Source organism: Hyalella azteca, unplaced genomic scaffold, assembly GCF_000764305.2.
Source record: "Hyalella azteca isolate HAZT.00-mixed unplaced genomic scaffold, Hazt_2.0.2 contig6503, whole genome shotgun sequence".
NCBI lineage: Eukaryota > Metazoa > Arthropoda > Malacostraca > Amphipoda > Hyalellidae > Hyalella > Hyalella azteca.
In genome coordinates, this window is record NW_025936664.1 from 37,482 (window position 1) to 64,559 (window position 27,078).

At 35.7% G+C, this 27,078-nt stretch overlaps 3 protein-coding genes across 3 annotated transcripts; all 3 read left to right on the forward strand.

Annotated features, from left to right (window-relative positions):
• Window positions 1-352: 352 nt before the first annotated feature.
• Window positions 353-1,997, forward strand: LOC108682771 (glutathione S-transferase class-mu 26 kDa isozyme 51). Its single transcript, XM_018172012.2, has 3 exons — window positions 353-418; window positions 887-982; window positions 1,689-1,997. Exons 1-3 carry the CDS (start codon window positions 353-355, stop codon window positions 1,896-1,898), a joined length of 372 nt encoding a protein of 123 aa, XP_018027501.1. The 3' UTR covers window positions 1,899-1,997.
• Window positions 1,998-3,625: 1,628 nt separating this feature from the next.
• On the forward strand, window positions 3,626-11,428 carry LOC108682738 (glutathione S-transferase 2). Its single transcript, XM_018171979.2, has 5 exons — window positions 3,626-4,091; window positions 5,684-5,824; window positions 7,941-8,123; window positions 10,513-10,608; window positions 11,155-11,428. Exons 1-5 carry the CDS (start codon window positions 4,056-4,058, stop codon window positions 11,362-11,364), a joined length of 666 nt encoding a protein of 221 aa, XP_018027468.1. The 5' UTR covers window positions 3,626-4,055; the 3' UTR covers window positions 11,365-11,428.
• Window positions 11,429-13,875: 2,447 nt separating this feature from the next.
• Window positions 13,876-22,132, forward strand: LOC108682792 (glutathione S-transferase Mu 4-like). Its single transcript, XM_018172035.2, has 5 exons — window positions 13,876-14,017; window positions 16,173-16,313; window positions 18,086-18,268; window positions 19,759-19,854; window positions 20,548-22,132. The coding sequence occupies exons 1-5, from the start codon at window positions 13,955-13,957 to the stop codon at window positions 20,761-20,763; spliced, it is 699 nt and encodes a 232-aa protein (XP_018027524.1). The 5' UTR covers window positions 13,876-13,954; the 3' UTR covers window positions 20,764-22,132.
• The last annotated feature ends 4,946 nt before the right edge of the window (window positions 22,133-27,078 follow it).

The window sequence follows — 27,078 nt, forward strand, 5'->3', positions numbered from 1 at the left end:
TATGATAGCCTATATGCGAACTCCTTGCTTATGTTGAGGCCTATCGTTTGGAGCTTGTTCAATGACTACTTTCCTACTCTCCTTACTTCCGGACGTAATTTTTCGGGACTGTCGTGATCAATTTCTTGGCAGCCGCATTTTTTTATAGGTCCTTTGTTATTTTCAATAAATTCACTAAGCTTCCATTGCTACTAGCCTACTACAATATATTGTAGGTTAGGAGTTATAAAACAGGCAATACGAGAATGACGCATTCGCCTAGGTTCATTTTTGTAATCTAGTTCTCGTAATGCATGTAATGGGAAGATTTCAAAACCCTAATGATCGTTGAGCCCCGAAGTCTCAGTTAGACATGGCTGAAGGAATCATTGGTGATGCCATGCGAAGCATTGTTGTGCTATGCTACAACTCAGATTTTGTAAGTTATTTTTGCAAACCCTCTTTCTTGACTCTAATGGGGTTTTTGTAATGGATGTGCTGACGACTTGAACTTGATATTAATTCCGTTGCCATCGTCTATGCATGCCGGCAAGTCAGTCAAGCGAAATGCGACTGGACTGAACTTTCGACGTGATCGATGCTTTCGTAAAGCATGATCTTTGCGTAGCATGTTGGGGCTTGATGCGACCGCTGTTGATACCTTGGGTTCTTCAGAGGTTTTACAATTTTAAATGTTAGCTATTCCAAATATTTAATCACGCAAATTGAACATCTCATGATATTATATTGTCTTGAAAACCGAGAATGTTTGCATTAGGGTTCGGAAGAATATTTTTGCCCCTTTTTGAATTTTTGTGCCGAAAAGGAGAATTTTACTAATACTTCTACCCGAGAGCGTGAGTGAATTTCACGCCGGTTTTACAAACTTCCTCGTTTGCGATTACAGGAGACCAAGAAGGGCGATTTCATTGCCAACATCGACAACACTCTGAAGAAACTTTCAAAGCTTGTGGGCAGCAACAACTACATTCTTGGCGATAAGGTTAGTTCTTAAATTTTTCTAAGAAGCTTGAACTTATAAATTCCAGATCACAATATTTTCAACTCGGTCCTAAGTAATGGGAGGATATTTGTAGAAGTAACGTCCGCGATTGAACCATTCATTTTGCTCATATTTTGGATTTCTTCAATTGAATTCAGTTGAATGAATAAAGGTAATATACTTAGAAATTCTATATAATGATGATCTGTATCTTGTGCGATGGTTATAATATTTATTACGGATAATGATGAATATTGAAATATCTGTAGCAATTCAAAATATTCTCAATATGAGTATTGCATTAATTTAATGAAGTTCAGTCATTAGGTCAGAAATAAAACGTGTAGTTCAGATCTCCCGACCTAACTGCTCAGGAGCATTAGTTCACCAACCGCGACTAACAGAGCTGTTGAATTATTCATTAGGGCAGCCAGGGTACGCACACAGTGAAAGCAGGTTGCCAGCGTGCTGGTTACCTGCTCAGGCTGGCACCTGGAACCATAGAATACAGAAGCCTATTCGTACAGGTTTTCACTGTGAACACTTACATTATTATCCTTTGCTCATTCTTGTGGCAGGTTGGAGCAGGTTGCCCGCGCGGGCAAATCTGCTTTCACTGTGTGCGTACCCTGATAGTCTTATTTTCTAATACCTAATTTCAGAGGCAAATAACACCTTGCTGATCCCAATATATATTGACTGTCAGGTTATGATCGTCGACTTCGTGCTTTTCGAGACGTTGGAGCGCTACGTCGCTCTGGTGCCCACTTGTCTCGATAGCTACGCCAACCTCCAGGCTTTCCACAAGCGCATCGAGGACATTCCCAGCATCAAGAAATACCGAAGCTCTCCTGAATTCACTAAAATTAAAGATAAATTCAATGGACCCATGGCAAAGTTCGGCAGTGGAGTCTAATTCCAACTAACTTCAACCACCCACACACTCGACCAACAACTTCAACCATTCAAGCACCCACTCAACCAACATTTTTTGTTGCTGGAATAACAATAAATTGGAATAAAAGTTATCTTGTAGCAGATGAAAAAAATTTTCTTTTCCCATTTGACAAGAGATCGGAGTTATTGTACTAATTACATAGACCGACTGACTAGATGCTAATTTATTGGCTGTAACGGGGGAAATTTTTGAACTATACTTTGAGGAGTATGACTTTGAACACGATTTAGTTCTGACGCTTTCGCGCTTAGGCATAAAATGCCTCCTGCATCGAATGCACGGTTACTCGAAATAGTATCGAGTAACAGTTCGAGTTTCATACGTTGATGAATTCAGCGTACAGAATCGAGGCATGCGTGTCGAATATCACATGAGCCAATGCAAATACGGAGGAATAGTTGGTTGGTTCGAGCGATAACACTTCAGTTATCGCTTAGACTAAAGATACCGGGCCCTCGGGGAAAGTTTTTACTAGAATACCGAATGTATTCAAAAGAGAAACCTTATCTCTTGAATGAAACTAATTCTTGCACGGCATTTGTATTATGGAGCCTATTTATTAAGAGAATTGCATAACGTAGATTGCTGGTCGCTTGCCACTTAGGCGGTTACACGACATTTTCATTTTTGAGTCTTCATTAAATGACATTAGATAATTGCATAACGTAGATTGCTGGCAGCTTACCACTTATGCGTTTGTCGGTATTCCAATGGGCGTCTTATCGCGTTCCTGATATCGTGATATCCCGAGTCCGCGAGTCACTGCACTTCAATTGCACAAAGAGGTACAGAACTTATCATAATAGGTTTTTACCAGTGCAAAGTGGATATTTCTGCCTAGTGTATACTCAGTTCTGCTCGAGTAATTTTGAAATTTTCATCATAAATGATTTATATTATGGGCTAACCGCTCCAAGGGAGGCTGATAAGATAAAACAAAAGTAACTGTAAATTAATGCGTTATCAATCGATAGTACTTCAGAACGACGGGAATAATGAATTTATCGTTCTTTTTCTAGCTTGTATTGCAACACAATTTCTATTGACGGTCTGAGTGAAATATTATTAATTTTCATTTATATAAAAAAATGTGCATACATATCATTTATTTGACTTCACATTCACTATAAAACGTCCCTGAATTTTAACTCGCGCTGTTCACGATCGCAATATCGGCCACCATAAATTAGCCCCATTTATGGTCAAAAGCAAATGTTCACTAAGAAAATTTTTTGGATATTATGTCCACTTTGTGACACACTTTCTCATCGGTAGTACGAGCATAGAGCGAACTGATATTAGGTCAAAATTACCTACACTACCGTAAAATGTATTCGATATTCGGACAAAATCTCACTCATTCTTCTGTGTGTTGGGAGGCCAGCCGACCTAGAATTGTGAATGATTGTGATGCTGTAGCTCGTCTATATATATAGGAATGACCTTGAAAGTCATGCCACGTATCATCTTAATTTTCAATTAATTCGAACATTATCAATGTTCACAGAATATACAATTTTGAATATCATTCCCACGTGTACAAAAATGAAACATACAACATCCTAAATGCAGGAAATGTACAAATATTTCAGTTACCCATGTAAAATGACTTATATTAAATGTCGGTTAATCAAACAAACATACTCGACCTGCTACGTTTCCTCAGTACCCTGATAAACACTGTACCAGCTACACTTACTCTGTGTTCTTCAGTGTTATACTGATATTGACAGTGTCAATCTCTGTACCAGCTACACTTAAATTGTGTTATTCAGTGTGATACTGATATTGACAGGGTCAAACTCTGTACCAGCTACACTTACACTGTGTTCTTCAGTGTCATACTGATATTGTCAGGGTCAAGCTCTGTACCAGCTACACTTACACTGTGTTCTTCAGTGTCATACTGATATTGTCAGGGTCAATCTCTAGCTGTATACCAGCTACACTTACACTGTGTTTTTCAGTTTTATACTGATATTGTCAGGGTTAAACTCTGTACCTGCTGCACTTACACCGTGATCGTCAGTGTTATCCTGATATTGACAGGGTCAAGACAGCAACGTACATTATTTTCGCGGCATTGAAGTGACACACGGCGGTAAATTCTGAAGAATGGTGCCTGTTTTTGGATATTGGTCCGTTCGAGGGGTGAGTTCGATACGTAATTTAAATGCCAGTTAAATTAATTTAATTTAAATGTCACTAGGCTACGTAATGTAAACGCCATTCAAGTCGCCACAGCACTCATGTCGCCGGCCTTCAATAGAAACGATATATTTTACAAACAAAACTAAACCCCAACATTCTAGCGTGATCGAAACAGATATATATCATCATCTGTTGATTAAAGGCAAAAAATTTCACTTATGACCAGTTTTATACTTTTGTTATAGAAGAGCTGCGAATTTAATGCAGTATCTTTTAAGTGACAACTCATGTATTATTGACGGTAGTTTTAAATGTCGCTGTTTTAAAGTCTTTGCTATCGTTTGGGCTCAAGTGTGGATTCTTGGTCCAGAGAACGGCTTGCTCTATGAGTGATATTAAGCATATTGAAACATTTTTAAGTCACGAAGTGTTACTGTGCGCCAACACAGCGCACCTTGATTTATAGATTATATTACTACGCCACTTCTGTAGCAGGTATAGAATCGAGAAGTTTCCATTAGTGATTGATAACATCCACGTCTTATGCTTAACTAAATTTTTTATTATATTCGCTGTCTGTAGTATAAAATAATAGTAATAATAAAATAACATTTAAAAAAGTAATAAAAATGCTCACTTGTTCGTATTATATTCACTGTATTATAAAATAATAGTAGTAATAATATAATAATAATAAAAATTATATAATTTTTCACTTGTTCCAATAGCAAACTTTAAACATTGTTCACTATCGAAAATAGTTAAGAGTTCGTAACTCTGTAAGCAACCACTGACTGCTTTTCAAGCGAAACCCACTAATCACAGACGAGAAATAGATCGCTACGTGTATATAGGCCGCTACGCGTACTTAGGCCGTTACGTTTACTCAGGCCGCATCGTTTACCTAGCCCGCCACGTGTACTTAGGCCGCTACGTGTACTTAGGCCGCTACGTGTACCAAGGCCACCACGTGTACCCAGGCCGCTACGTGTACTTAGGCCGCTACGTGTACTTAGGCCGCTACATTCAATCAACGTTATTTCAACGTCTTATGTCTAGATACTTCTTTTTGTTTGCCGACCACCTTAATAATGTGTAAAAATCCTTATATTCCTTGACCTCCGTTTGATGTCTGCACTCCGACAAATTCATTATACTTTGTCTAAATGTCTTTGCATTTATCTCTGTAAATATCTTTGTCTTTGTCTTTTTGTCTTTGCACGTTTGCCCTTATTTATATCACCTTAACCCAGTTTGGCACGGAAAAAAACGTAATATTACTGCAAGAAGAGTATCACAATTTGGACACTATAACCAATCCATTTTTAGCGCATTTTCTCATTTATGGAAAAAATGCACTATTGTGCTCGCCATGTCCGTCTTTCCGTCCGTCTGTCCGTCCGTCCGTGACCTCAAGTTTTCTTCGACGAGATAATGCGCTCTCTGTCACTCACTGCAGTGAGTACTGAGTTATATTTTTTTGCATGTTCACACAGTTGGGCCAGGAAAAATAGACGTATCACTGCATCAAGTGTGTCACTATTTGGACAATATAACCAATACATTTTTTTTTTTTTTGCATGTTCACACAGTTGGGCCAGGTCCCTCGCTACCTTCTGGCCCACGCTGGGGCCGAGTACACGGAGAAGCTCTACCACATCGGGCCAGCGCCCGGCTACTCCAAGAGCGAGTGGTGGGACGTCAAGCAAGACTCGGGTCTCGAGTTCCCGAATGTGAGGAATCATTTTCAGAAATCACTTCCAGGAATCATTTGCAATACTGAGAGGCTAATTTTATAAGAAAGCGAGGAAAATTATAATATCTGCCATTTTGAAAGGCTAATTTTAATAAGAAACAGAAAAAAATATCTGGCATATTGACAGGGTAATTTTATAACAAAACCTACGGGATTCAAATGCTCCAAGTGTGAGGCTTATACCGGATTATCATTTCCGGATTATCATGTTATACTGATACTTATATCCGGTATATGATTATCATATACCGGATTATCATGTTTCATGGAAATTGCTTCGGCCGGTGGCCTCATTTCTGTTTTTTTTTTTTGTCTCTGCGATGAATTTTTCCATACAAATTGTTTTCAGCAGTCATATTCATGTTATATGTTCTCATTACTTGATCATTGACGAAAAAATTGAATTCATGTGTTAGAATCTAACAATAATTAAAAATTATCGGCGAAAATTGCCGTATTACATTGACTGCGACATTATCATCACGGAAATTTCTACCATCACCTTGCGTCTTGAGACATTTTATTTCCAACAATATAGAAATAGTAAATATTTTCATACCTTAATCACTTACATAAATATTAATTTTACATTTGAAAACCTAAAAATTACATACTTTCACTCCTAAAGTTGCCGTACTACATCGACAGCGACATTATCATCACGGAAAGTTCTGCCTTCACCATGCATCTCGACACTATTTTCTAACAATATAGACATAGTTAATATTTTCATACCTTAATCACTTAAATAAAAATTAATTTTACATTTGAAAACCTAAAAATTACATACTTTTACTCACTTGCATATAAATTAATTTTATGTTTGAAAACACAACAATTACATACTTTTACTTACCCGCATAAAAACTAATTTTACGTAGGTATTAAAATCACTTGGCTGCTTAAGTCGCAAATTCACCAGGAATTTAAAAGTAAAGAAAATAGCCAAAAAGTTCACCATTTCTTATAAGCGAAAACGTTTCGGAGTCCAGCTCCATCGTCAGTTCAAAACCTAGAACACAGGTACAAACAATTAGTAGCCTAAAATTCATATTCAAACAATTCACCTAAACTTGAGGACATTAGAACTAAAATCGAAGATAACAGAAATAAAAATGAGATAACATGTAGAGAGGGTACTATCTATTTACAATTTGTAGAGGATAGGAACTGAATGCAGCATTTAAGCTGGGTTTCTGTTTGAAAATATATAAAGATTCTAAAATTCGTAGGTCAGAAACACCGCTAAAACTCTAAAATCATTATTGGACACCGGGACGTTGCACTGCTCGGCATGAATACGTACGGCTGAATGAGGAGGATGCGTAACTAATTTTACATTTGAAAACCTAAAAATTACACACTTTTACTCCTAAAGTTGCCGTACTACATCGATGGCGACATTAAAATCACGGAAAGTTCCGCCTTCACCATGCTTCTCTAGACTTTTATTTCCAACAACATAATCATAATAATTTTTTTTTCAAACCCTAATCACTTATATAAAAATTAAATTTATATTTTTTAAAACCTAAAAATTACTCACTTTTTACTCTAAAAGTTGCCGTACTACATCGATGGTGACATTACCATCACGGAAAGTTCTGCCGTCACGAAGCACCTAGAGACTATTTTCTAACAATATAAACATGGTGAATGTTTTCATATCTCAATCACTTACATAAAAATTAATTTTACATTTAAAAACCTATAATTTACACATTTTTACTCTAAAAGTTGCCGTACTACATCGACGGCGACATTAAAATCACGGAAAATTCAGCCATTACGAAGCATATCGACATTATTTTCTAACAATATAGACATTGTAAATGTTTTCATATCATAATCACGTACAGAAAAATTAATTTTATATTTAAAAATCAAAAATTTACACATTTTTACTCCTAAAGTTGCCGTACTACATCGATGGCGACATAAAGATCACGGAAAGTTCAGCCATAACGAAGCACCTAGATACTTTTATTTCCAACAACATAATCAAATTAATTTTTTTTTCAAACCTTAATCACTTACATAAAAATTAACTTTATGTTTAAAAACACAAAAGTTACTCATTTTTGCTCTAAAAGTTGCCGTACTACATCGACGGCGACATTAAAATCACGGAAAGTTCAGCCATAACGAAGCACCTCGCCCGCAAGTTCGGTCTGGTTGGGACGACAGAGGAGGAGAACATCATAGTCGACATGGCAGAAGGAATCTTGTCCGATATTTCGCGCGCCTTCAAACAACTTTGTTTCGACTCCGATTTCGTAAGTAATTCCATCATCATGTGAACGACTTTAAATTACTTTCATCTAATTATTTTAACATTAACCAACTCTCACAATTGTTTGCTGAAGTTTATTGCAGATAAAATATTTATAGATTGGTTTATTTATTTAATGCAAGTAAAAAAAATAAGCGTAAATGAATAAAATCAAACATTTTCTTTAGTTTGAAGGTCTCTTAGATATACGTTTTAGTTATATGCTTAGATAAGGGATATTCAGCTAAAAATATTCTAGGAATTAAAAATCATCTGATTTGAATCACTGGAGGTGGATCTAAAATATTAACATTACTTTCGGAAAAAAAATTTCTGTATCAACTGTTAAGCATAGAAGAGAAACGAATGAGGCAGATAGGCAAGCGGATTTCTTGAACGATACTTTTTTCTCCATTGTTTGGCCGACCTGTTGTAGAAGTTACTCATAGTCATTTCATTTTACGCTCAAAAACATTCGCACAAATCAGCTGCGTAGACCAGAACTCCGCATTTGGTCATATACTTGAAGAAAGAGCATATTTGAAAATTATTTACAAACATGTCATGTAAGTTATCATCCGAATAATATTTAATATATTTTAAAATTTTTTAATTTAATATCAAATTTTCATGTTTAATATCATGCGAAAAATATTTAACTTTAATAATTTAATTTAAATATTTAATATTTTAATAATATATAAAATTTAATTTTCAATGAGAAAATTTTTGTATATATAAGAACCACTTTCATATAGCCCTGTTCATATAGCCCTCTTTAGAATTATCTTAAATTGACATATTCATCAACAAAATTTACTTTCACGCGTGTTTATATTGTGCGAGATAAATTTCTCGTGGCTCGGACACGTTCATTTTTTGTATAATGTTCATTTTTGTTCATTTCTACTGTTCATATAGCCCTGTTTTGAATTATCTCAAATTGACATATTCATCAATAAAATTTACTTTGGCTCCTATTTATATTGTGTGAGATAAATTTCTCGTGGCTCGGACACGTTCATTTTTTGTATAATGTTCATTTTTGTTCATTTCTTTCTATGATGAAAGTTCTCCGAAAAGTAATATACGGCGGCCATAGGATTAATCTTTACGGGCTATAAAAATTATCCGCCTCCATGCCATGAATTCTGAATTTGAATTTTGAACATCTTCATAATTTTCATCTGAATGGTTATCCTAAAAAATAACCCTGTTTACGTGAATTAACTATTTCCAGTTCAAGTAATCTTCTAAAATTGTTTTAAAGTTGAAAATTCTTCCTAAATATAATTTGTACGGAATGTTAACCAAAATCTGACTGTAATCTATTCTTCATAATAGAAAGGTATTTTACTAAAAAATAAATCATCCCTAAATCATCCCTAATAAATCATCCAGGCATCGAAAGGTATTTTACCGATTTGATAAATGCCGCAAAATAATCGTTTTTTGAAATCATAGTAGACCAATACATAATTAATCAAGTAACTGAATGAAATGAACATCAGCTAGCATCAATGATTCTTTTTTTTAAGAAAAATTATAGAGCTTTATAAACAAGATTATAGAGCTGTAGAAACAAGATTATAGAGCTGTAGAAACAAGATTATAGAGCTGTAGAAACAAGATTATAGAGCTGTAGAAACAAGATTATAGAGCTGTAGAAACAAGATTATAGAGCTGTAGAAACAAGATTATAGAGCTGTAGCTATGTCCTATCCGGTGTATTTTTTAAACTTACAAATTTTATATGCAAATATGGGTCAATGATTATATTTGTGTGAATAAATATATTTGTGTGCTCCTGTGTGAATAAAGACCAAAGGATAAAGAATTTAAAATACATATTATATGTTTAGTTTAGTTATATTTAAATACACCTACAGTTCAAAATATAGTTCAGTATATGGCCAGCAAATACAATACGTCATTCTTTAAAATACATTAAATTTAAAATACTATTATAATGTAACAAAGAGTTAATAGTGAATAGTGTAGTGAATCTATATTGAGACACAATTGTAAAGCACAATGAACTCTCAATATATATATCACTTGGATGTATTTGGAGCCAATTTTACCACACTCTTACCTTAATTATATTTTTTATACTCATTATTATTTTGAAACCAATAATGAATTAATAATATCGGATTGAATAAAAATAAATATATATCTAACTGATATAATTGATCCGTTTTTTCAGGAAAGAAAAAAAGTAGCTTATATCATATCACTTGGATGTTATTGTGTCAACTTTACCATATTCCTTACCTTGATTATATTTTTTATGCCCATTGTTATTTCGAAATAATTAATAAAATAATAGTATCAGAATAAATTAAAATAAATACATGTGAAACTGATATAACCGATACCTTTTTTTTCAGGAAAGAAAGAAAGTTGCTTATATCGATGAGATTGACATTCCACTGACGAAGTTGTCTAAGCTCGTTGGAAGCAGCAGCTACATTGTCGACGAGAAGGTAAAAATAAAGTTTATCGAAATCAAGATTACAATTTACCTAAAGTATAATGTTTCATATACACCAAAGGCGAATATGAAAACTTTTTAATGTTCAAATGTCTACCATATTCTTACAAAGGCTTGGTTTTTAAAAATATCGGTCATTTTCTAAACCATAACGCTTTTTTTCGTATCACCAGGATTAACGGGGAAATTTGGAGCAATTCAATGTGAAATTAAATTTTTATATAAGATTTGAAATAAGAAGAAATTTATTGAGAAAAATTCAGGAATCTTATATATCACAATATTAAGTGCAATGTCACGTTTGCAAGGTGGGGTGCGTAGGAGGGTAGGTTGTGGGATAAGTAATATGATTAAACGACTAATTAAAAATGAACAACCAATACATAAAAAATTGGTTACTTGAATATTATTAATTTGCAGATAACATGGGTGGGCTTTGAGTGGAGTTTGTGGGATGTGCCATAAAAGTAAACGAATACTTGAAAATAGACAAGCAATTGATAAAAAATTGTAAACTTAAATCATTATTAATTTGCAGATAACATGGGTGGACTTTGAGTTGTTTGAGCTCCTGGAACGCATCCTGGCGCTGGCGCCGGACTGCCTGGAAATGTACGCTAATTTGCAGGCTTTCCACAAGCGCGTGCGGGAGCTGCCTAACATCAAGGCCTACAGGGCCTCGGAAGACTTCATTAAAATAAAGAAACTTTTTAATGGTCCGGTGGCGAAATTTGGCGGGGGGAATTGAACGCTAAGAAATGGCATGAAAGAATTTTTTGTGGCAACTGGGATGAAATTTTTCTTCGTGGCGGACTGGAACGAAGTTTTTTGTTCACGACAGACGGGAACGAATTTTTTTTTCGTGATAGACGGGAACAAATTTTTTCATCATGACAGATGGGAAAAATTTATAGCGACAGACGGGAAGGAATGTTTTCCTAGTGACAGACTAAAACAAATTATTTTCTCCGCAAAAGACTGGAACGAAGTTTTTTCTCCGAAAAAAGACTGGAACGAAGTTTTTTCTCCGAAAAAAGACTGGAACGAAATTTTTTCTCCACAAAAGACCGGAACGAAATTTTTTCTTCGCGAAAGACGGGAACGAAATTTTTTCTCCACAAAAGACCGGAACGAAATTTTTTCTCCACAAAAGACCGGAACGAAATTTTTTCTTCGCGAAAGACGGGAACGAAATTTTTTCTCCACAAAAGACTGGAACGAAATTTTTTCTCCACAAAAGACCGGAACGAAATTTTTTCTTCGCGAAAGACGGGAACGAAATTTTTTCTCCACANTCACTAAACTGTCTCTTATACACATCTAGATGTGTATAAGAGACAGGCCTTATAGTGCACCGTTTTTACTACCGTTAGGCGGTTAGGGTGCGGCTAATCTGTTGTTACTTGCTAACACGTGAATGTCTAATTAAATTAAACTGTAAAACGGGGTTGGATCATTAACCGTTTTTAGCGCTTAACTTTTTTTTATACAAATAGTCTCGTAGTAAATTTATCACTCTACTGTATTTAAAGCTTATCTCATGGTACTTCAAGACCCATCAACACGATATTTTCAAGGCAAGAACTTTTTTGAATATAGGGTTTTCTTTTATTAAATTTCTAAACGGTCCAAGTCATCCCGCTTTACGGAATCTTAATCATCGACTGATGATTGCGGCACAAATGCAGTGAGAAAAATTACCTGCCTTTGCATAGCTACTATCATATTCAACAAATTTTTAAGTGTTACTCTTAATAATGGAATAAATAATTGCTGGCATTGCGTATAGGGACTTGGCTATACATTGAATTTGATTTTCATGCTCAGCTCGAGGTATCAAACCGATGATCTCTATTGATCTTGTAAACGCAATCAAAATTTATTCACATTTAATATCTAAATGTTGCCGTCAACCAACAGTTTCTTCGTACCCGTGTAGCAGCACGTCTGTGTAGCAGCACGTCTGTGTAGCAGCACGTCTGTGTTGCAGCACGTCTGTGTTGCAGCACGTCTGTGTTGCAGCACGTCTGTGTAGCAGCACGTCTGTGTAGCAGCACGTCTGTGTTGCAGCACGTCTGTGTTGCAGCACGTCTGTGTTGCAGCACGTCAGAACTATGTTAATGTTTGTCCCAGAAGGAACTATGTTAATGTTTGTCTTAGAAGAAACTATGTTAATGTTTGCCTCAGAAGGAACTATGTTAATGTTTGTCCCAGAATGAACTATGTTAATGTTTGTCCCAGAAGGAACTATGTTAATGTTCGCCTCAGAAGGAACTATGTTAATGTTTGTCCCAGAAGGAACTATGTTGATGTTTGTTCCAGAAGAAAAAGTATTACAGTTCGTCCCTGAAGGAGAAATGAATTATTGAAATTGCGGCACTTATGCATTGTCCTACAATAAATTCTTATGTACGTCCCCGAAAGAAAATGGTTCTGTTCCAGAAGGAGAAATGGAAATGTTTAAAATTACCAAAATCCCAGGGCGACCTTATTTTAGTCAAGATTTTGGCCATAATCTAATTAAGTTGAGCAGTGTTCAACACCGCTGCTGAAACAAATACTAGTAATAGTTTGTAGAAAAAAAAGATACGTTTTATTTGCGTTGAATTTAAGGTAAACTTACATTACACGATCATTTCTTAGTTCCATTTTCGAACAACATTCTACCAATATTCCAGATGCAACAATCCCCGATGGTAATTACAGTTGATATAAATTTTAAAATGAAACTTCAGCTAAAATTTGTTTGTTCCCATACTTGAAACAATGTTCACCCGTGGACGCAATTGAATCAATTCTGTTAGCACTTTAAAATCTAAGAACTTAAAAAGTTCAAATGTGAGATTGTGTTGTCAGATACTGCAAAAATCCAGCAACTGTCAGTAATAAATTGTTCAAAAACTCATCTCGTGTGTCTTTATGAACAATTTGACTTGTTTAGTTTCACATCGGAATTTTCTTTTCAGTTCCTCTGAGGAGTAACTGAAATAATCTAGAACGGTCGTGCATGTATTTAGCGTGAAGTTAATGGTAGGTAAACAGCCTTCAATCACAATTATAAATTGATATTCTGATGTTTTATACGAAGAATTAGCGTAATTTAAAACGTACGTGAGTAATTCTATAGTAAAAATATATAAAGTTTATAAGTCTTAACGCCAAGTCTTGGCATGCAGAGTCAAAATTTTCTTAAGAAACTGTTTTTCAGACTTACACATCGACCACCTCATGTTGTCATGCTAGTCGCTCAGTCAGCTGAGCGAATTCGGTGGTAGATCGCATACGTAGCTCTTAATATTATGCATCTAAGCTATGTTCTAACTACTTGAATATAAGAAATGGAATCTAATAACACAAGTGAAAATATGGTTCCTGTTCTAGGATATTGGGCAATCAGAGGCGTAAGTATTCATTATTAAATGATGTTTATTTACTACAGTATTACCTGAATGCGTGATCACTTCATCTATTTATCCTCAACGGTTAACTAAACATTCATGCCCTATAATTTGACCTTGACAAAAACTACCAGTACTGAATGGATCATTCTTGCGTTCAAATACTGTGGATATCGAAAATGTGCACGAATACATACTATGAACGAAGGAGTAGTTTAGGTCGAATCTAATTAAGTATGCTCATAGTTACATTGAACGCTGTACGCTGGCAGCAGAGTTCATCTTTAATATTGCCATAATGTACGACACTTAGATCATTTTTTCCTAATCGAACGTCAGGCAGCCTTATAGTGCACCGTTTTTACTACCGTTAGGCGGTTAGGGTGCGGCTAATCTGTTGTTACTTGCTAACACGTGAATGTCTAATTAAATTAAACTGTAAAACGGGGTTGGATCATTAACCGTTTTTAGCGCTTAACTTTTTTTTATACAAATAGTCTCGTAGTAAATTTATCACTCTACTGTATTTAAAGCTTATCTCATGGTACTTCAAGACCCATCAACACGATATTTTCAAGGCAAGAACTTTTTTGAATATAGGGTTTTCTTTTATTAAATTTCTAAACGGTCCAAGTCATCCCGCTTTACGGAATCTTAATCATCGACTGATGATTGCGGCACAAATGCAATGAGAAAAATTACCTGCCTTTGCATAGCTAATATCATATTCGACAAATTTTTAAGTGTTATTTTTAATAATGAAATGAAGAACTGCTGGCATTGCGTATAGGGACTTTTGGCTAAACATAGAAAATGATTTTCATGCTCAGCTCGAGGTATCAAACCGATAATCTCTATTGATCTTGTAAACGCAATTAAAATTGATTGACATTTAATATCTGAATGTTGCTGTTCTAAAAAGTACAAAATATGCTTCCCTTTATGAACGTATGAAATTCATGGCACAATGAAATGCCGTTCATCGTTACCGTGTTGCAGCACGTCTGTGTTACAGCACGTCCGTGTTGCAGCACGTCCGTGTTGCAGCACGTCCGTGTTGCAGCACGTCCGTGTTGCAGCACGTCCGTGTTGCAGCACGTCCGTGTTGCAGCACGTCTGTGTTGCAGCACGTCTGTGTTGCAACACAGACGTGCTTCCGTGTACCCTATTCAAGTGTACTACTAGAAACTTGTTACGTTTCTGTAACTTATTAAGTTTCTGTAACTTATTAAGTTTCAGTAACTTATTAAGTTTCTATAACTTAGTAAGTTTATGTTCCGTAAGTTAGGTTAAGATGTCGCGTATTCTCAAGTTTTTTTTTCAAGCCATCCTGACGGTAGACCGGCCTCTAATTAAGCGTAATTTCAGGCCCTATATCGCGATCGATCTACCGACACCGGAAAGATCAGTGTACGCCATTGCAATCAATCGTTATTGTCTTTCATATCGATCGTAGAGCGTCGTATCGATTATTCGCCAGTGGCCATTTCCGATCAATCGTCATCTTTGAAGTGTTCCGCGACAAGCAAAGCCAAGGATCAGATATATATTAAACATTATATAGACTTGCATATTGCGCCTTATGTAACATACTTGTAAGTGTTCTATGCGCCGAATTTCGAGTAGCAGCCATTTTTGAGTAGAAAGAATTTCGAGTAGCAATCATTTTCGAGTAGGAAAAATTTTGGGAGCAGTCATTTTCGAGAAGGATGAATTTTGGGTACGGTAGTAGGTAGTCATTTTCGAGTAGGAAGAATTTCGGGTAGCAGTCGTTTTCGAGTAGGAAGAATTTAAAGTAGCAGCCATCTTCGTGTAGGAAGAATTTCGAGTAGCAGTCGTTTTCTAGTAGGAAGAATTTCGAGTAGCAGCTATTTTTGAGTTGGAAGAATTTCGAGTAGAAGTCGTTTTCGAGTTGGAAGAATTTCAAGTAGCAGTCGTACTTTACTGCTTTATCTTTATATAATTAAAGTTCATTTCTCTTTTCCCTTTACAAATGACAATAGCACAATAATCATTCTTGTTCAGCTAGCACAAGTGCCGCGCTACATGCTTGTCTTCGCTGAAGTGGAGTTATATATATATTATATATAATTAAAGTTCATTTCTCTTTTCCCTTCACAAATGACGTGTCAACATCACAATAATCATTATTGTCCAGCTCGCACAAGTGCCGCGCTACATGCTCGTCTTCGCTGAAGTGGAGTTTGAAGAGAAGCAGTACACGTGGGGCACCGCCCCCGACTTCGACAGGGGCGAATGGACCAGCGTTAAAGACAACTTGGGGCTCGAGTTTCCTAACGTAAGTATTTTTATCGCTGAAAAATATTGTCTATTATGGACCAGCGTTAAAGACAACTTGGGACTCGAGTTTCCTAACGTAAGCATTTTTATCGCAGAAAAATAGTGTATTTTTTAATTCAGCTAAATTTACTTGCATATTTTTTCAATGTATATCAATTAATGCTCGTTTATTTATGGTTAATTAGCTATTTGTTTTGTTAGTGTCTATTTTAATTCAGCTGGATTTAGTTGGCTAATTTTTAAAGTTAAATCAATAAGCGCTCGTTTATTTGTGGATAATTAGCCATTTGTTGTGTTGTTGGAGCATTTTTTTAGTTTCAATAACATTTGTCATCCATCAAATTGATATTCATTGACAATTTCCTCGGATCTCGCCTCGAACGTTCCATGCACCAAATGAACGTTCCCGTATGCAAACGTTTAGCATGATTATATTGCTGAACGTTCCCGTATGCAAACGTTTAACCTGATTCTATTATTGATCATTCCTGCATGCAAATGTTTAACATGATTCTATCGTTGAACGTTGCCGTATGCAAACGTTTAACATGATTATATCGTTTAACGTTACCGTATACAAACGTTTAACATGATTCTACTCTTGAACGTTCCCGCATGCAAACGTTTAACATGATTCTATCGTTGAACGTTCCCGTATAGAAACGTTTAACATGATTATATTGTTGATCCTTCCCGTATGCAAACGTTTAACACGATTCTACTGTTGAATATTGCCTATGCAAACGTTTAACATGATTCTACTGTTGAACGTTGCCGTATACAAACGTTAAACATGATTTTATCGTTTAACGTTCCCGTATGCAAACGTTTAACATACAGTGGGGGGAAATAAATATTCGTACACTTGAAAAATCGTATTTTAATGTATGTAAGTAAGTTAAAGACAACTTGGGGCTCGAGTTTCCAAACGTAAGTATTTTTATCGCAGAAAAATATTGTCTATTATGGACCAGCGTTAAAGACAACTTGGGACTCGAGTTTCCTAACGTAAGTATTTTTATAGCAGAAAAAATAGTATCTATTTTCATTCAGCTGGATTTACTGGACATATTTTTTCTATGTATATCAATTGGTGATTGTATATTCGTGGTTAATTTGCCATTTTTTCAGCATTTATTCACTTTAGTCCATACTATTTGTCATCCATAAAATTGATATTCATGTACAACTTCCTTCGCCTTGAACGTTCCATACCCCAAAAAGAACGTTGCCATGTGCAAATGTATTCAAACGTTCCCGTATTCAAACGTTCAACGCGATTATATCGTTGAACGTTCCCGTATGCAAACGTTTAACATGATTCTATTGTTGAACGTTGCCGTATACAAACGTTTAACATGATTCTATTGTTGAACGTTGCCGTGTACAAACGTTTAACATGATTCTATCGTTGAACGTTCCCGTATGCAAATGTTTAACATGATTATATCGTTGAGCGTTGCCGTATACAAACGTTTAACATGATTCTACTGATGAACATTCCCGTATGCAAACGTTTAACTTAATTCTATTGTTGAACGTTCCCGCATGCAAACGTTTAACATGATTCTATCGTTGAACGTTGCCGTATGCAAACGTTTAAAATTATTGAACGTTCCCGTATGCAAACGTTTAACACTATTATATCGTTGAACGTTCCCGTATACAAACGTTTAACATATTATTGAACGTTCCCGTATGCAAATGTTTAACATATTATTGAACGTTCCCGTATGCAAATGTTTAACATGATTTTTAACGTTGCCACAGTTGCCGTATTTCATAGACGGTGAAGTCAAGATGACCGAGAGCTCGGCCATCACCAAGCATCTGGCCCGGCGCTACAATTTACTGGGAAGCACTGAAGAGGAACACATCAGAGTGGACATGGCAGAGGGCATCATTGCTGACATCCTGTGTGCTGTCTCCACACTCTGCCACGACCCTGAATTCGTGAGTAGACATTGATGAATTCGTGGGTAGATGAATTTGTGAGTGTAATGAATTCGTGAGTAGATGTTGATGAATTCCTGAGTTTGATGAATTTGTGAGTTGATATTGATGAATTTGTGGGTTGATATTGATGAATTTGTGGGTTGATATTGATGAATTCGTGAGTAGAATTGATGAATTCGTGAGTAGATATTGATGAATTCGTGGGTAGACATTGATGAATTCGTGAGTAGATATTGATGAATTCGTGAGTAGACATTGATGAATTCGAGAGTAGACATTGATGAATTCGTGAGTAGACATTGATGAATTCGTGAGTAGACATTGATGAATTCGTGAGTAGACATTGATGAATTCGTGAGTAGACATTGATGAATTCGTGAGTAGACATTGATGAATTCGTGAGTAGACATTGATGAATTCGTGAGTAGACATTGATGAATTCGTGAGTAGACATTGATGAATTCGTGAGTAGACATTGATGAATTCGTGAGTAGACATTGATGAATTCGTGAGTAGACATTGATGAATTCGTGAGTAGACATTGATGAATTCGTGAGTAGACATTGATGAATTCGTGAGTAGACATTGATGAATTCGTGAGTAGACATTGATGAATTCGTGAGTAGACATTGATGAATTCGTGAGTAGACATTGATGAATTCGTGAGTAGACATTGATGAATTCGTGAGTAGACATTGATGAATTCGTGAGTAGACATTGATGAATTCGTGAGTAGACATTGATGAATTCGTGAGTAGACATTGATGAATTCGTGAGTAGACATTGATGAATTCGTGAGTAGACATTGATGAATTCGTGAGTAGACATTGATGAATTCGTGAGTAGACATTGATGAATTCGTGAGTAGACATTGATGAATTCGTGAGTAGACATTGATGAATTCGTGAGTAGACATTGATGAATTCGTGAGTAGACATTGATGANGAATTAGTGAGTAGTGATGAATTCGTGAGTTTGATGAATTCGTGAGTAGACATTGATGAATTCGTGAGTTGATATTGATGAATTTGTGAGTATGATGAATTTGTGAGTTTGATGAATTTGTGAGTAGACATTGATGAATTCGTGAGTAGACATTGATGAATTCGTGAGTAGACATTGGCGAAGCCAATGTCTACATTTCTAACAGCATTACTTGTTCTGGCCTGAGGGTGATTTTGTGACGTGAATATATGGCTAATTTATTCAATTTATTAATTTATTTAGACTATCCTTGGGATTATTTGAGCTTGAAGCTTTATATAAGAAAACATTAAAGCTGCTTAATAATCAACCAAAATTAATTAATAATCTTTATCTTGATTTGAGGTTTAGATCGCTAACTCAAAAAGGTGCGATATGAACTGGTAATATATTATATTATATTGTATTATATTATATTATATTATATTATTACTATTTTCTATTATATTATGACACACAATACTCTTAGGAAATAAATTGACATCAGACTTGCGTTGTTACAGGAAACCAAACTTGTGACATTCATCGAAAACCTAGACGTTTCTCTGCTGAAATTGGCGAAATTGATCAAGAACAACAGCTTCGTCATCGGTGAAAAGGTGGGACTAGAAAATGTAGCGATTAAGGCGTTTGTGGTTAAAAAATTGCAGTTTTTATATAACATTAATAATAGTTAACTTGCAGAAATAATGTGGTGGGTTTCATACGTAAAATGTGGCAGTTTTTATACGACATTAATAATATTTGTAGTTTTAAAGCAAAGTTATCCTATAAACGTTCGTTTTAGAAGAGCTGGAAGCATGATTAAACATCGGGAAAATATTCGATTATTTCACTTAATCAATCTTTCGGTTTTCGTGTTCTTATTGATACTTGGAATCCAGTTGTCAGTTACTGGAGGCCATACTAAGTTGCCTAGCCTGTCAATAAACTTCTAATTCAGGATCCATACTTTCAAAAAAAGTTAAGAGATCGTAAGTTCATCAGCCAATCATTGACGGCATTAGCGCATTTTCTCATTTATGGAAAAAATGCGCTATTGTGCTCGCCATGTCCGTCCGTCCGTCTGTCTGTTTGTCCGTCTGTCCGTGACCTCAAGTTTTCGTCAACGAGAAAATGCGCTCTCTGTCACTCACTGCACTGAGTACTGAGTTATATTTTTGTATTCCAGTTGACGTGGGTGGATTTAAAAAACTAGGTTGCGGGGTTACAAACTATTTGTAATCACACAGCTTCTGGTTGTCTGCCTCTCATTCATTTGTTTAATGTGCTCCTGTATTTTTGTATTCCAGTTGACGTGGGTGGATTTCGCGTTGTTTGAGCTGCTGGAAATATATTTGGCCGTGGCCCCTGATAGCCTCGAGAAACACCCCAGCCTGCAAGCCTTCCATAAACGCATCCGTGAGCTGCCAGGCGTCAAGGAGTACAGATTGTCCGAGCAATTCAGGAAAATAAAGTGCCGGTTCTTTTCTCCCGAAGCCATGTTCGGCAGTGGTCTCAAGAAGTGAAGACATCGCTCCAAAATGAAATTAGTTCCAAGTGTAAATGTTGCGCCCAAGTTTAAATGTTTCGCACGATTTCTGAGCCATATTTCCATGCCAATTCAGATAATAGAAAGAAAAGAAAAAGAAAGACATCGACAGTAAATGAAATTAATTCTTAATATAACGGTATAATAAATAATAAACATTGACTGCATCATGTAACAAATTACCTAAGTTTTTCCTACGATTTTATGAGCCATATTTCCCTGCCAGACCAGATAAAATCTCGAAAAAAGAATCCTGATTTTTCGTAATTTATTTGTCTAAAAAATCAGGCCCCAGTATCAGAACGTTCTCATTGATAGTGTGCTCACCATTCCAGAAATAATCATATATTCCAGTTTTATTATCAGGATGTGATTATCCAGATAAACCAGTAATTTATTATCGGCGACTTAATAACGAGGTGGTAATATCTTGGAATTGATTTTATGTTGAACCTCTGACGTGTGTAGAACCTCTCTTCAACACGCGTAATACGTGTTCAACCTCTGTGTTACACATATATTCACACATATATTCACGTGTTAAGATTACTGTATTAGTTGTCTGTGTCAACCAACGGACGTTACTAATTCAATGGCCTCTGCTGAAGCTAAGGAGCAATATGCGAAACAATCAATCAAACGCGCCTTTATTTTCTAGACTATAATTCAAATTACAGATAATTAATTACATTTCCTCTCAGGTTTTGTTGCTGATGAAACAAAATCGCACCGAAAGAAAACCATTCGATTTATCGATAGAATTATTTCGTCGTAATAAGATGATGTATCCGTTGAGATTATTTCTACTACAGCGTTCAAGCTATGGTGAAAAAAACATTGACTGCATCGTGTAACAAATTACTTGAATCGCTAAATGAAAGAATCTAAGACGAAATTGAAATTTTCGCTAACGCGGAGGAAGAATCTGGTGATCTTGGTGCTTGAACTTGAATGTTTCTATAAACTAAACGGTCTCTATTTTGTTTGTTGAACCCCATTCAAATTCGTTGGATATTAAATGTATATTTAATGGCGGGAAAATGTGCATATAGATGTTATCTGAAATAATAAAAAATATATTTGTTTAGCATTATGTCCATTGCACGTCCCAATTACCATTAGAAATGTCTTTCTTCAGACACCTTAAAGTTTTGTAAATCGTGCTTTTTGTTTCATTTTAGCAGTTAGTTAATAATGTTAGTTAATGGAGAAGTGCCTTCTGAAGTTTATGTGTGTAAAGTTCTTGTATTTTTAGATAAAAACTTTCCGGTCTAAGCTCGCGCTGTGACAATAGACTTGTTCTATCATGTCAACTGCATTTATATTTAATAAAAAATTTAATCCTTTGTAAAGTTTGATTATAAGCTAAAGTTGTGCAACGAACCAATATCCGTCGTAACCATCTCTTCCTAATCAGTTTCATGAATTTATCGATAAGCTCTTGAATTAATTTTATAATTGAAATCATTCAATTAATTTATCGCAAATTTGTAACCGAATTTCAGTAACTATTACTTGATATAATTTGAGAATAATTAGCAAATTACTTGATCGATCTGCTCACAAATTAATTTTGAAACTGAAACCATGCTCGAAAATTTATCGTGAATTTGTAACCGAATTTCAGCAACTATTACTTGATAAACTTTAAGAATAATTAGTAAATTACTTGATCGATCTGCTCCTAAACTAATTTTTTAATTTAAACCATGCTCGAAAATTTATCGCGAATTTGTAACCGAATTTCAGCAACTATTACTTGATGTAATTCAAGAATAATTAGCAAATTACTTGACATTTGTCCTTGATATACTTCAAGAATAATGGTGAAATTACTCGATATTTGTCTCTCGTGAACGAACCCGAGCTGAAATGCGTCTAGAGAGAGCATGGTTTCGCACTTCGCTGTTTTAGCGATCGCGTCTAAATAGAAAGCTTGGCCATTGAGTTATTTATATACGGATACTTTAAAAGTCATTCAAATTAATGGACAGCTCGCGTATTATGACCGCGTAGCGACCACATCGTGACCAACGGATTTGGTAGCTGCGTTAGATTGCTGCTAATTTTCTGCCAGCGCAGTAATATTTCACCTTAAATTTCAATATGTCATTTCTCTTTGAATTTCTGATTGACCGTAGCCAGTTCACCTTGAATTGCTAATTAATCGGGCAGCTTAGAAATTCTAAACGGAAATCATTTTTTCTGACCCTTAGCATGGCGCTGTCACAAGTGCCATTTGACGTGCCTTGGCCTTGCAATCATTGAGTGTCATTCAAAACTCGAGGCTGGAAATGCCTGGACTCTGCAATAGCGCCATTACGTGTCTCGGTAATCCTGCTCTGTACTGATCAATTTACTCATTTCTGGGCCCATACTTTCAAAAAAAAGTTAAGAGATCGTAAGTTCATCAGCCAATCATTGACGGCCTTTCAAGCAAAATCCACCAATCATAGACAAATCATTCATTTTGAACGTGGTAAAAAAACTGTGTGCATACGATCATTAATTCGTAGACAAAACACTGCGCAAATCATTTTTGGAAAAATACATTACATCCTCCCGTACTGGAAAGCATGAGCTGGGTGCCGTTCTAAGACAAAAATAAAAAATTTTATTGTGCTCATTGTTACTATACTAGGTAAGACAGAGCGCTAAGTGATACACTAACCGTTATCATTTCTAGGTATGTTACTTAATGGCAGCGTAAATCTCATATTCTTAGTATCTGTACTACTCACCCCCTTCAAAATTATTGATTTCGAACCGCTTTCCAAGTATGTGGAATCCAACAGCAAAATTGTCTTCGTTTTTAGCTTCATTCAAATTTACAACTAATTTCCTTCCTGAAATTGAGTCCAAATTTCGACGTAATTCAGCACAACCGCTCAACGCCTGAGTTCTTCCACAGTAGCAATAATATTGACGATTCCTAAGCGCCAGCAATACAAATATCTGACAGCGTTTTGACTATTATTGCATCTCGGTTAGGAACAAATATTATTGTGATTTTATCGTCGAAATTTGCAACGAGCGTGGGTGTATTGTCTATACATTGCACCAATGCAGTACGGTCCGTTGCCAGAGCAGTACGGTCTGTTGCCAGAGCAGCTCGGTCTGTTGCCAGAGCAGCACGGTCCGTTGCCGTCAACGGGCCGACGTACGTTGCTTGGTCCGTTACCAGAGCAGCGAAAATGTTAGGTTATCTTCTATTCCTGAGAGAGTAAAGAACATGGATTGAAATTCAAACGATGGGCAGTGAAATATAGCATGTCCTGGCTGAGTATTTTTGCCTGGAGTTAGAAATTTTTTTTATTTTTGTACACTACTTTGATGTGATATACGCGAGACGGATAGTGCCGCAGACGGAACTTCACTTTTTGTTGTTTGTATGCTACAAATCTTTTAATCAATAGTTAACACACTCCTGTCCTATCGATCTGAAATTTGCACACTTGCGTAAAGTCGGAGAAAGTGCATGAAACAATTAACAGAATAAATAATTTTGAAAATTAAAAAAAAATTAAAAAATTGAGAAAATAATTTTGTCTGCTACAAATCTTATAAACGATATTTTTAACACACTTCTATAACCTACCCAATCTATCTGTAATTTTGCACACTTGCGCAAAGGCGGAGACAATGCATGAATCAATTGAAAGAACAAATAACGTTGAAATTTTACCTTTTTTTATAAATTAAAAAATTAAAAGTATTTTTTTAATATTTGAAAATAAAATTAGGAATTCATTGTACATGTGTAAGATCGGAGACACCGGCCTCTTATTAGTGTTGTATTAAAAAAAATTGTTTATAAACGCATTTTATTTAAAGTATTGATTTTTTACATTCACTGCCTATTTGAGACCATAAATAATTTAGGGGCTATCCATACCGAAAATTAGATCAGTTTTCTTACGAGTTGCTAAAACTTATTTCCTAAACCTAACTGTGATGGTTATTTTATATTATGACAAAAACTTTCAAATCTTTCGTATCAACTGCAGGAAACAATAAAACCAAAATCCATAACCGAATTGCTTCAATTACACGATGATAAAACATATTACAGTGGGAATAGTGTACAATTATTCTAATTCATGCATCAGTATACAATGAATGTAAGCAAAGGGTCCACGTCTCGCTTTTGAAATTCAAAATTCATTATCCAGCATCAAAATGATTTCCCTCCCGATAATAATGCAGAATATATTGTTGCTCTCATCATATTAGGCCGAGTGATCACTCATTTTATATATGCCATATGTGGTGCATATAGCAGATTAGGGCCATAGCTCCTATCAATCTTTCCTCGAGGCCTTCGCTCTTTATTCGAGTCTCTTGCCCGGCCGCAGCAACAGTTTCTAGGAGAAATATAAAGTACAAGTATGAGTCGAATTACCCTACCTAACTTACGCATTACCCTACCAAACTTACTCATTACCCTACAAAGTTAACTCATTACCCTAATAAGATATGTACACATTACCATAACAAGCTTACTCACTAACCTACCAAGCTTCATCATTAAACTACCAAGCTTTCTTATGTACTCACTACACTGCCAAGCTTCAGTATAGATGCTGTCTCTTATACACATCTAGATGTGTATAAGAGACAGCTCCCGAGCAGGCTAGCAAAGACAGACAGATTCTCCCGAGCAGGCTAGCAAAGACGGACAGNTTATGTACTCACTACACTGCCAAGCTTCCGTATGTACTCATTAAACTACCAAGCTTTCTTATGTACTCACTACACTGCCAAGCTTCAGTATGTACTCATTAAACTACCAAGCTTTCTTGTGTTCTCACCGGCAAAAACGAGTCGAAAAAACGTCGGCGAGGTTTTGCGTCCGGCGCCAGCGACGTTTAAATGATTTTTCAAAGTAGACAATAATTGACAAAATTTTCGTCCAACTCGCCGTAGTCCGGACGCTGCTCTGAACGTGTTCTACGAGTTTACTTTTTAGACTATTGTACAAGCTGCGTAATTTTTTAAGGTAGATGTCCGACGGCTCGAACACGCTGGGAGGCAACGAATGATGTCGAGTTCAGGAGCAGAAGGTGGTTTGGAATAAGAGCATCACAGTCATTCGGGTCGTCCGAAATCGGGGTGAGGGGTCTGTTTTCAATATACTTCCAACTTTGCAGAAGAGAGCATTGAGACTCGTCTGTTAACCACGAAGGTTGCTCAAGTACCAGAGCAGTTAAAATTTTTCGAACGCTTTGAATCAGATTTTCCCACACGCCTCTAACAATCCAGTATTTTTTAAAAGGTTCTGAAAGAACCGAGTTTTTTCCAAGGTGTCCCAGAAACCGATGAGTTTTTTTTTTTTCAAAAGATCAGCGTTGTGAGAGAAGGCAGGTAGCAGAATAGGACGTACCTTTCTTCGTGACACAATATTTGAGCGTCTCATCCGTCCTCCAAATCGAAGGATGCAGTTTTCGGCGTAAAACGGATTCAACTTCTGAAGGTCAGTTCGTTTCATGCCATCTCGCTTCAGAATATTCGGCCTAAACTGTTATAATTTCAAGTGTATCAGTTCAGCCGTTTCTGAGACAGAATTAGTAGTAATAATTTTTGTTTATTTTAATCGAAAATTCTCTCAAACTTTGAAATTTATTCACTTTAAAGCGGCAAAAAGTCTGTCATAATTTTAGGAACATCAGTTTAGCCGATTCTAAAATAGAATTAGTATTCATAACGTTTTAAATTCAACTGGAAAATTCTCTTAAACCTAGAAATTTATTCACATTAAAGTGACAAAAAGACTTATAATTTCAAGAATAACAGTTCAGCCGTTTCTAAAATTCGATTAGTATTCATAACTTTTTAAATTCAGCTCGAAAGTTCTCCCAAACCTAGCAGCTTATCTACTTTAAAGTGGGCCTTTAACATGACTGGGCCTTTACTGTACAGTTAAGCACCACCACTGAAACTTCCCTGAGCCTCTACTTTAACTTCCATTCAGTATTTTAATTANGTTATGTTATTTTATGTTATGTTATGTTATGTTATGTTATGTTATGTTATGTTATGTTATGTTATGTTATGTTATGTTATGTTATGTTATGTTATGTTATGTTTTGTTATGTTATATGTAAAACTTAAAGCTCATTTTAATCACAGTTCATGTTTAATTTTAACCGCTTGATAATGGTTATAACGTGAGAAATTACAACTAATTCAATAATATAAGGAAGCTTTATCTGCTATAGGTTAAAATATTACTGCAGGTAACCGGTGAACATTACATACTCGGGATTAATGAAATTTGTGAAGACCGTTAACC